We start from the raw sequence: 12,618 nt of genomic DNA, 5'->3' as shown, positions 1-12,618 counted from the left end.
AGTACTTTATGAAAATAATAGAGGACCTTAAACAGGAGGTAAAAAAATGCCATAAAGATATGGAGATGACAAACAAAACGGTAGACAAAATAAATAAATTTCTCAAAGATACCCAAGAAAAGCAAAAAAAAAAAAAAAAAACAAAAAACAAAAAACAAAAACAAGAAAAAGCAATCAAGCAGGTAAGGGAAACAGTACAAGACCTGAAAAATGAAATAGAGGTAATGAAGAAAACACAGTCCTAGGGAAGACTGGAAATGGAAATTCTTAGTAAATGAACAGAAACCACAGAGACAAGAATTACCAACAAAATACAAGAGATGGAAGAAAGAATCTCAGACTCTGAAGATACTATAGAGGAAATAAACTCACAGCTTAAGGAACAAAACAAATCCAACAAATTCTTAACACAAAACATTCAGGAAATCTGGGACACCATGAAAAGACCGAACCTAAGAATAATTGGTGTAGAAGAAGGAGAAGAATTACAACTCAAAGGCCCAGAAAATATATTCAACAAAATTATAGAAGAAAATTTCCCCAACCTAAAGAAGGATATTCCTATGAAGGTACAAGAAGCCTACAGAACACCAAATAGACTGGATCAAAAGAAAGCATCCCCATGCCATATAATAATCAAAACACAAAACATACAGAATAAAGAACAGATATTGAGAGTTGCAAAGGAAAAAGGTCAATTAACATCTAAAGGGAAACCTATCAGGATTACACCTAACTTCTTACTGGAAACCATGAAAGCCAGAAGGTCTTGGATAGATGTGCTACAGACACTAAGGGATCATGGATGCAAGCCCAGACTACTATACCCAGAAAATCTAGCATTCACCATCAATGGAGAAAACAAGATATTCCAGGACAAAAACAGATTTAAACAATACGTAGCCACAAATCCAGCCTTGCAGAAAGTAATAGAAGGAAAATCACAAACCAAGGAGTCCAACAATGCCCACAATAACTCAGGCATCTAGCGACCCTTCACCAGCACAACTTGAAGAAGGGAAACACACAAACTCTAGTACAAAAAATGACTGGAGTTAACAACCACTGGTCATTAATATCACTTAATATCAATGGACTCAATTCACCTATAAAAAGGCACAGGCTAAGAGATTGGATACAAAAACAGGATCTAAAATTTTGCTGTTTACAAGAAACACACCTCAACCACAAAGACAGACACCACTCAGAGTAAAGGATTGGGAAAAGGTTTATCAAGCAAATGGACCTAAGCAACAAGCCGGTATGGCCATACTAATTTCTAACAAAGTTGACTTCAAACTAAAATCCATCAGAAGAGATGGAAAGGGACACTTTATACCCCTAACAGGAAAAATCCTTCAAAATGAAGTCTCAATCCTTAATATCTATGCCCCTAATATAAAAGCACCCACTTATGTAAAAGAAACACTTCTAGAACTCAAGGCAGCCATCGAACCACACACACTAATATTAGGAGACTTCAACACGCCTCTCTCACCAATGGACAGGTCAATCAGACAGAAACCTAACAGAGAATTGAAAGACTTAATGGAGGTAATGAACCAAATGGACTTAACAGACATCTATAGAACATTCTACCCAAATAGGAAAGAATATACCTTCTTCTCTGTGGCTCATGGAACCTTTTCGAATATTGACCATATACTTGGTAACAAAGCAAACTTCCACAGTTACAAAAAAAATATTAGTAACCACCTGTGTCTTATTGGATTACCATGGATTAAAATTAGAATTCAACAGCAATGCTACCCCCAGAAAGCCCACAAACTCATGGAAACTGAACAGTCAACTACTGAACCACACCTGGGTCAAGGAAGAAATAAAGAAATTAAAGTCTTTCTTGAATTTAATGAAAATAAAGACACAACATACTCAAACCTATGGGACACAATGAAAGCAGTGCTAAGAGGAAAGTTCATAGCACTAAGTGCCCACTTAAAGAAAATGGAGAAAGCACTCATTGGATTCTTAGCAGCACACCTGAAAGCTCTGGAAAAAAAAGAAGCAGACTCACCTAGGAGGAGTAGAAGACTGGAAATAATCAAACTGAGGGCAGAAATCAACAAAATAGAAACACAGAAAACAATCCAAAGAATCAATGAAACAAAAAGCTGGTTCTTGGAAAAAATCAACAAGATTGACAAACCCCTAGCCAAACTAATCAAACAGCAGAGAAAGAGAACAAGCAGATTAATAAGATCAGAAATGAAAGGGGGGACGTAACCACAGACACAGAGGAAATTCAGAGAATCATTAGATCTTACTACAAAAGTCTGTATGCCACAAAATTGGAAAATGTAAAAGAAATGGACATTTTTTAGATAAGTACCATATACCAAAGTTAAAACAGGACCAGGAGAACGCTCTAAATAGTCCTGTTAGTCGCGAAGAATTAGAAACTGTTATCAAAAACCTCCCTACCAAAAAGAGCCCAGGACCAGATGGTTTCAATGCAGAATTCTACCAGAACTTCCAAGAAGACCTAATACCTATATTCCTTAAGGTATTTCATAATATAGAAACAGAAGAGTCATTGCCAAATTCCCTTTATGAAGCTACAGTTACCCTGATACCTAAACCACACAAAGAGTTGACCAAGAAAGAGAATTACAGGTCAATCTCACTCATGAACAATGACGCAAAAATTCTCAATAAAATACTGGCAAACCGAATCCAAGAACACATTACAAAAATTATCCACTATGATTAAGTAGGCTTCATCCCAGTGATGCAGGGCTGTTTCAACATACGAAAATCTATCAATGTAATCCATCATATAAATAAACTGAATGAAAAAACCATATGATCATCTCATTAGATGCTGAAAAAGCATTTGACAAAATTCAACACCCCTTTATGATAAAGGTCTTGGAGAAATTAGGGATACAAGGGTCATTCCTAAATACAATAAAGACTATTTACAGCAAGCCGACAGCTAACATCAAATTAAATGGAGTGAAACTCAAGGCCATCCCACTAAATTCAGGAACACGACAAGGATGTCCACTCTCTCCTTTTCTCTTCAATATAGTTCTTGAAGTTCTAGCAATAGCAATAAGACAACCTAAGTGAATCAAAGGGATTTGAATTGGAAAGGAAGAAGTTAAACTTTCGTTATTTGCAGATGATATGATAGTGTACATAAGCAACCCCAAAAACTCCCCCAAAGAACTCCTACAGCTGATAAATTCCTTCAGTAACGTGGCAGGATACAAGATCAACTCCACAAAATCAGTTGCCCTCCTAAACATAAAGGATAAGGAAGCAGAGAGGGAAATCAGAGAAGTATCACCTTTCACAATAGCCGTAAATAGCATAAAATATCTTGAGGTAACTCTAACCAAGGAAGTGAAGGATTTATTTGACAAGAACTTTAAGTCTTTGAAGAAAGAAATTGAAGAAGATACCAGAAAATGGAAGGATCTGCCTTGCTTGTGGATTGGGAGCATCAACATAGTAAAAATGGCAATTCTACCAAAGGCAATCTATAGATTCAATGCAATCCCCAACAAGATCCCATCAAAATTCTTCACAGATATTGAGAGGACAATAATCAACTTTATATGGAAAAACAAGAAACCCAGGATAGCCAAACAATCTTATACAATAAAGGTGTTTCTGGAGGCATTACCACCCCTGACTTCAAACTCTATTACAGAGCTACAGTATTGAAAACAGCTTGGTATTGGCATAAAACAGATTAGTCGACCAATGGAATCGAATAGATGACCAGGATCTTAACCCACAAACCTATGAACACCTGATTTTTGAAAAAGGATCCAAAAGTACACAATGGAAGAAAGAGGGCATCTTCAATAAATGGTGCTGGCATAACTGGATGTCAACCTGTAGAAGAATGAAAGTAGATCTATACCTATCACCATGCACAAAACTCAAGTCCAAATGGATTAAAAACCTCAATATTAATCTGAACACACTGATCTTGATAGACGAGAAAGTGGGAATTACTCTACAATAAATGGGCACAGGAGACCATTTCCTACGTACAACCCCAGCAGCAGAGACATTAAGGGCAACATTGAATAAATGGGACCTCCTGAAGCTGAGCAGCTTCTGTAAAGCAAAGGACACTGTCACTAAGACACAAAGGCAGCCTACGGACTGGGAAAAGATCTTCACCAACCATGGAACAGTCAAACGTCTGATCTCTAAAATATATAAGGAACTCAAGAGACTAGATTTTAAAAAGCTAATTAACCCATTTAAAAAATGTGGCTTTGATCTGAACAGAGAATTCTCAACAGAAGAAGTTCAAGTGGCCAAAAGACACTTAAGGGCATGCTCAACCTCCTTAGCTATCAGGGAAATGCAAATCAAAACAACCTTGAGATACCATCTTACACCTGTCAGATTGGCTAAAATCAAAAACACCAATGATAGCCTTTCCTGGAGAGGTTGTGGGGTAAGGGGAACACTCATCCATTGCTGGTGGGAATGCAAACTTGTGCAACCACTTTGTAAAGCAGTGTGGCGGTTTCTCAGGAAATTCGGGTTCAACCTAACCCAGGACCCAGCAATCCCACTCTTGGGAATTTACCCAAGAGATGCCCAATCATACTACAAAAGCATCTGCTCAACTATGTTCATAGCAGCATTATTTGTAATAGCCAGAATCTGGAAACAACCTAGATGCCCTTCAGTGGAAGAATGGATGAAGAAACTGTGGAATATATACATATTAGAGTACTACTCAGCGGTAAAAAACAATGGCATCTTGAATTTTGCATGCAAATGGATGGAAATAGAAAACACTATTTTGAGTGATGTAACCCAGACCCCAAAAGATGAACATGGCATGTACTCACTCATAATCGGTTTCTAGCCATAATTAAAGGACATTGAGCCTTAATTCGGGATCCTTGAGAAGATAATAAAAAGGTGAACCCAAAGAAAAACATATAGTAATCTTTTTGGATATTGGAAGTAGACAAGATCAACGGGCAAAAATTGGGAACTTGGGGGTGGGGTGGGATGGGGCCAAGGGCAGATGCGGAGAGAAAAGTATGAAGGGGAGAATGGGGAGAGCTCGAGGGAATGGGATGCTTGGGATATAGGAAGGGTGGATATGGGAGCAGGGAAGCATATATCTTAATTAAGGAAGCCATCTGAGGGTTGTCAAGAGACTTGACTCTAGAGGGGTTCCCGGGTATCCAGGGAGATGCCCCCAGCTAGTTCCTTGGGCAGCTGTGGAGAGGGAGCCGGAAAAGGCCAGATCCTATAGACATACTGATGAATTTCTTGCATATCACCATAGAACCTTCACCTGGCGATGGATGGAGAAAATTACAGAGCCCCACATTGGTGCACCGGACTGAGCTCCCAAGGTCCTGATGAGGAACAGAAGGAGGGAGAACATGAGAAAGAAAGTCAGGACTGTGAGGGGTGTGTTCACCCATGGAGACAATGGGACAGAACTAATGGGAGATCACCAACTCCAGTTGGAAAGGGACTGATGGAACATGTGACCAAACCGGACTCTCTGAATGTGGCCGAAGGTGGAGGCTGACTGAGAAGCCAAGGACAATGGCGATGAGCTTGGATTCTATGGCGTGGACAGGCTCTATGTGGGCCTTGTCACCTTGGTTGCTCACCTACCTGGACCTGGGGGGAGTTGGGAGGACCTTGGACTTAACATAGAGTAGGGAACTCTTATGACTCCTTGGCCTGGAGAGGGAGGGAGTGGGGGTATGGTTAAAGGGGAGGGGAGGGAAGGGGAAGAGGAGGGGATGAGGTGGAAATTTTCAATAAAAATAAAAAAAGACAGGAAGTCATGAATTACTATAAGAAAATAGTGCTTTCTGTAAACAAAAATGTGACATACTACAGTTGCCCATATAAACTGAAGTAATTAGAATAGAACGTATCAGACCTGAGCAATTGCAAACCAGATTAATATCCTTAGGAGACAGTACGAAGGGACCTGGGGAACCATGCCTTGCTGAAAAGCTACTATTATCTTAAAGATGCTTAGAGAAAGAAAATAATGTTGATTTTTAAGAATGTGAAACTCCCGATTGTTCAACCATATTGTAGGCCATGTAGGCTCAACACCCAGAATTTTTTGGGAGTTTCATATTGAACTCTGTGAATGTAAAAAAAGAAGTGGAAAAAAACCACAGATGTCTGGAAGAAGTGGAACATGGGAAGAGTGGAGAGTTGAATTTGGTCAAATGACACTGCAAAATATTCTTAAATCACTAATAAAAGTATTAAAAGTAAAATGTTGTGGTTATACAAATTTGTTTCTCCAAACACATCCCAATACAGATATAAAACACAAAGGAAAACAAGTGCATATACAACATTTATGTGGAAATTAACATATAAATTTTCATAGTCAGAGATTAGTAGGTGACATTAAATTAGTCCAATAATATGTATGACCCTAAACAAGTCTTAATTTCTAAAGAATATTTTGCAAAAGTAGAAAAAGTTACCTTTTAAGTTCTGTAGTACCTGACACGAAGAATGAACTCTACAATCTTCCCAAATGAATACAACTATAAGATTTATATTTCCTGATTTTATGTGAGACTATACAGCAGTGAAAACCATGTAATTCTGTCAGAAGAGCGCACAAACAGATATGAGCAGGTACAGAGAAATACTCCTTCAAACACTGTGAAACTTTTTAATGCTAGTTTTCACTTCAATATTGTTCATTTCAAGACCTGGTAGAGTTCAAAGATATGGCAACAAATCCTTTTACTTCAGCTTTATACCATAATTTAAGTTAATGATTCAAATTGAAATTTTAGGTCATTTTGTGTGACTGAGACTTATAAAGTGATTTGAAATAATCATTCAATGTGAATTTTTACATAATTTTTGGTAGAAATAATTGTGCATATGTTATAGAGAGAGGGAGCCTTTTGTTCTGGCCCCCTGGCTAGGTTACACCTGAAATAATCACATAGAAACACTGCTTGGCCATTAGCTCTAGCCTCCTATTGGCTAACTCTCACATTTTGATTTAACCCATTTTTATTAATCTGTGCTCACCATGAGGTCCTGGTTTACCGGGAAAGATTTAGCATGTCTGACCTGGTGTCTCCATGGTGGCTCTCTCACTCTGACTCTGCTTTTCTCCTCCCAGAATTCAGTTCTGTCTTCTCCACCTACCTAAGTTCTGCCCTATCAGGCCAAGCAGTTTCTTTTTTGATTAACCAATGAAAACAATACATAAACAAAATGACCTCCTACACCATAGATCCCATTTCAGGGTCACGTTTGCCAATGCTTCATTCTGGCTTACCTTGTTCTTTGCCTTCTGTCTCTCCCATGTTCACATTCCAGTGCTCTTTGCTTTGTTCAAGAAAGCTGATAAGGTCTGGTTTTGACACTGAAAGACCTGCATATTGAAAGAGACCTATGACCATAACTTGGGATAACAATAAAACACATGGATTTCTCATAAACCACCATACTTATTATATAAGATGGCCTATAATTTAAAATTCCAAATATAATTTTCTTATTGCTATCTCCAAATATTTTAACACACTCAAAAGCATTTTTGTTAATATTTTATACCTTGACTTTCTTTGTAAAGTATGACTGGATCAAAAGCAAACACATTATGAATCATTAAGCTGCAAATCAATATATATTCTATGATGTATGGGAAAAGTAAAATGTATTATGAAACTTTGAATGATGAATGTCATCTCCAGGAGTCAGGAATATATTGACAAGATAAATTTACACAAAACATTGTGTTCTACATAATTAACTTTAAGATTTTTATTAAATGGCAAATGAAAGTGAGGCAGACAATTCAGACATAGATGTAAAACATACTTGTAGGAAACAATTATGATAAAGAAGGAATCATGAAAGAGAAAACTCACCCACAGCGACCATGTTACCGTAGTTCTCCAACATGACATCCCTGTACAAAGCCCTTTGCCCAAAGTTGAGGCATTCCCACTCGTCTGGAGAGAAATCAATTGCCACATCCTGGAATGTCAAGATTCCCTGTCATGAAAGGAAAGAGTTTATCATATGCCAATGTAAAAATTTCTATACTTAGACTAAGGATACAAGAGTTCATCACAAAACTTGATGTGTCCTTGCTTAGCATTATTCTAAAAGACATACTCCAAAATACAGTTTATACTAAAAATCTGTGTGCTGGAAATATTAAAGTAAGTAGGAAATGTTAAGCTACAAATCTATGGGCTAAAATGGGGTATGCGAATGGGAGCCAGATTATTGTCATGTGAAGTTCCAGACTTCACCCATGCCCTTAATTATCTACCTTCATGGCAAATTTTTTCTTTAGAAACCAGAGGCCGAAGAAACATGAGCTGTAAGTTGCAACCATGCAGGCATACACTGCTGTCAAATAAAAATATGTCAAACATAAGATGTTTAGCAAAGGCAGAATTTCCATATTCATGAAAGAAGCAGAAATTCTTACTGTATGTGATTCTAATGACATCACTATTGGGAGACTTCAACACCTCCCTTTTCCCAATGGACAGGTAAAGCAGACAAAACCTAAAAGAGAAATAAGAAGACTAACAGATTAATGAATGAAATGTAATTTACAGACACCTAAAGATCATCCCATCAAAAAACAAAGAATATACCTTCTTCTCAACACCTCAGAGAACCTTCTCTAAAATTGATCACATACTTGGTAGCAAGGCAAACCTAAACAGATACAAAAAAAGAATGGAGTAACCCCTGGATCTTATTGGACCACTGTGGATTAACATTAGAATTCAACAGTAACACTAATATCTGAAATCCAACTAACACATGGAAAATAAACAGTGCTCTACTGAACCACCCCTGTGTCTCAGGAAGCTATAAAGAAAGAAATCAAAGACTTCCTAGAATTCAACAAAAATGAAGGCATAGTGTACCAAAACGTATCAGACACTATGAAAGCAGTGCTAAAAGGATAGTTCATAGCATTAAGTGCCCACATAAAGAATGTGAAGAAAGCTCACACCAGTAATCTAACAGCATACCTGAAAGCTCTAGAAAAAAAGAAGCAGACTCATGAAGGAAGAGTAGAAGACAGGAAATAATCAAAATGAGGGCTGAAATCAACAAAATAGAAACAAAGAAAACAATACAAAGAATCAATGAAACAAAGAGCTGGTTCTTTGAGAACATCAACAATATAGACAAACCCTTATCCAAATTAATCAAAAGACAGAGAATATTCAAATGAACAACTTAAGAAATGAAAAGGGGGATATAACAACAGAGAATCAGGAAATCCAGAGAACCATTAGGTCATACTACAAAAGCCTGTACTCCACAAAATTGGAAAATGTAAAAGAAATGGACAAATTTTTAGATAGATACCACATACCAAAATTAAATCAAGACCAGGTTGACATTTTAATACATATATAAACTGCAAGGAAATAGAAGCTGTTACAACAAGCCTCTTAACCAAAAAAAGCTCAGAGATGAACAGTTTCTGTGCAGAATTCTACAAGAACTTCAAAGAAGAGCTAATACCTATACTCTTCAAAATATTCAACATAATAGAAACACAAGGAACATTGTCAATTTTTTTTTCTGAGGTTCCAATTTCCCTGATACCAAAACAACACAAAGAAAGAGAATTAAAGACCAGTCTTGCCCATGAACATTGATCCAAAAATATTCAATAAATTATTGTGCATTCCTTTATTTCCAGCACTCAGGAAGCAGAGGCAGGCAGATCTCTCTGAGTTTGAAGCCAGAATGGTCTACAAAAGCTATTTCCAGGACAGGCTCCAAAGCTACAGAAAGACCCTGTCTCGAAAACCAAAACCAAAAACCAAAAACAAAACAAAAGAAACTGGCCAACTGAGCCCAAGAACACATAAAAAAATCATCCACCATGATCAAGTCAGTTTCATCGCAGGATGCAGGGATTTTTCAAAAATCTATCTATGCAATCCACCACAAAATAAACTGAAAAATAAAATCATGTAATCATCTCATCAGATGCTGAAAGATCATTTGAAACCCCTTTATGATAAAGGTCTTGGAGTGATCAGGGATACAAGGAATATATCTAACTATAATAAAAGCAATACACAGTAAGACAACAGTCAACATCAGATTAAATGAAGAGAAAGTCAATGGTTTGCACTAAAAGCAGAAACAGGACAAGGCTGTCCACTCTTTCCATATCTATTTAACAAAGTTCTTAAAGTTCTAGCTAGAACAATAAGACAACAAAAGGAGATCAAGTGGATATAAATTGGAAGGAAGAAATCAAACTTTTGCTATTTGCATATGATATGACAGTATACATACATGACCCAAAAACTATACTAGGGAACTTCAACAGCTGAATAAATACCTTCAATAATATTGAAGGATACAAGATCAACTGAAAAAATTTAGTAGCCCTCCTATATACAAATGATAAAGAAGCTGAGAAAAAAGTCAGGGAAACACCATCCTTCAGAAAAGCCAGAAACAACATAAAATATCTTGTGGGTAACACTAAGTTAGTGAAATGAAAAAAAGATAGTTTTATAATAAAAATTTAAAAATAGGAGGAAGCTAGTGTGTAAGAGCCAAATACGATGGAGAATACCAATATCCCCACACCCTTCCCCACCACACAGCCCTCTACCTCAAATGGATTGAAGGGTATATGAACTATCAGAAATAGAGGCAGTATACACAGGGCATGTAGTTATGTACCAGATTTAGTCCTGGAAATGAAATAAGAAGTGTACTCATGCACACATCACTAACCCAGAAGCTATTTCTGATTCATAACCATTTGCAAATGAAAATATAGTTTTATTCAAGGAATTATCACTAGGATAAGAATTTACTCTCAAAAGTATGCTGCAAGCCAAGCCTCAAAAAATTCAACAGCAAGCTTGGCGGTGGTGGTGCACACCTTTAATTCCAAAACTCAGAAGGCAGAGGCAGGTGGATCACTGTGAGTTTGAGGCCAGCCTGGTCTACCAGAGCTAGTTCAAAAACAGGCTCCAAAGCTACAGAGAAACCCTGTCTTGAAAAAAAACTCAAAATTTAACAGCATCTTGGAGGTTCCTTGTCTCATAATGTCATGTCATAACTTTACATCTTTTCTTTCCTTAATATCTAATCTTATTTATCATATATATATATATATATATATATATATATATATATATATATATATTCTCAGATTCCAGTTGACTGTTTTGGAGAATTCTGTTTCTTTTGGTGTTTCTTGGGCTATTTGTCTTCTAATTGTTTTTTTCTATTATTCTGTGATGGCTTTTTGTCTTAGTATATCAAAGCATATTTTTTGTTATTACTCTCCCTTAGAAACCAGTTTTTTTTTTCTGATGAGAGAAAGAAAGGGGTTGGATCTGGATGGGAAAATGATGGGGAAGAATTGGTCATAGTAGAGTTGAGACAAATACAACTAGGAAATTATTTAAGGAAAACTGTTTTAAATAGAAGGATAAGTAAAAAAAAAGACATATAAATAGATTCCTATTTTCTTTGAAATATTCATATGAATACAACAGTGTTCATTGGGGAAATATGTGGAGGTCCCATGCTAGGTAGTTTCCAATGCAAGAAATCATATGTAAATAATTAGGGAAAAGTTCATTTTCTGTAGAAGATGTGATAGTTTATGTTCATCACTTGGCAATGCTTCAAAATAATTATTGCTGATAACATGAATCTAATATATTCTGAGTACAGAATCAATCACTATATATGAAACCAGGAACAAAACAATCAAACTAATGATTTCTGAAGTGGTAGACATTGTTACAGAGAACCAAATACAGGTGAATGAAGTCAAAATCAATACATTAAGAAAAACTGATGACAGCTTTTCACACAGAGTCACATCATTATTGCTGGGATAGTGATTGCCCAAGGAATAACACATGGAAACAGTAGTGTGAATACAACAGCATTAATTTTATGCCAAATATAAGCTACATATGTCTGCCACATTCCAGATTCTCAAGTGAATTCCATATATGTAGTTTTGTTTTCCACAAGAATATGCCATTCCTAAGTCTACTTTCTCATCACTGAAAAAGTTATGCTAGGCTATGCATTTCATGTGAATGAGCACGCATTTTCATAAGCCAGTAAACCAAGAGAGCCTGGGCAGAAGTCATGCCATATATTTGCATTCTCTGTCTTTATCTGAGGAGGTGAGTTGGTCTCTGGAGGAATTGGGCATCAGGAAACTACAATATTCCTCTGGCACATGGAATCCTCCATGACAAGCACCATCAGTTCATTGAGGATCTATGTCTTGAAAAATATGAGCAGGCAAGAACAAAACAAAACAGTGGGAATTTAACCCCGTGCGAATAATATACATTTAAAGACTCAATCATAACTGTCATAATTTAGCACAGACAAGCAAATGTCAATAGAAATCAACTCCTTAGGCAAGACTATGAGAAGCAGAGAAAGTGTGCAACATAAATATATCACCATTGTAGAAGAAATTGAGCATAGCTGCTGTGCAGAGACATACTTACTATAGAACCATCCATCTCTTCTGAGCTTCTGTTCCTGGATTTTCTCTAGAGGATTTGCTTTTTAAAAAAGTATCAATAGATACCATTCACCTGCTAC

At 36.7% G+C, this 12,618-nt stretch overlaps 1 protein-coding gene across 1 annotated transcript in view; it reads right to left on the bottom strand.

The window, feature by feature from the left end:
• Positions 1–12,618, bottom strand: part of LOC119824382 (zinc finger protein 420-like) — an 81,613-nt gene that overhangs the window by 5,933 nt on the left and 63,062 nt on the right. The window contains exon 9 of the mRNA XM_042055854.1: positions 194–203. Coding sequence (XP_041911788.1) covers positions 194–203 — 10 coding nt within the window. The remainder of the gene's footprint in view (positions 1–193; positions 204–12,618) is intronic.

The sequence above is a fragment of the Arvicola amphibius genome, chromosome 10 (assembly GCF_903992535.2).
Source record: "Arvicola amphibius chromosome 10, mArvAmp1.2, whole genome shotgun sequence".
Lineage (NCBI taxonomy): Eukaryota > Metazoa > Chordata > Mammalia > Rodentia > Cricetidae > Arvicola > Arvicola amphibius.
Note: the sequence above shows the minus strand (reverse complement) of the source record. Positions and strands in the feature narration are given on the sequence as shown.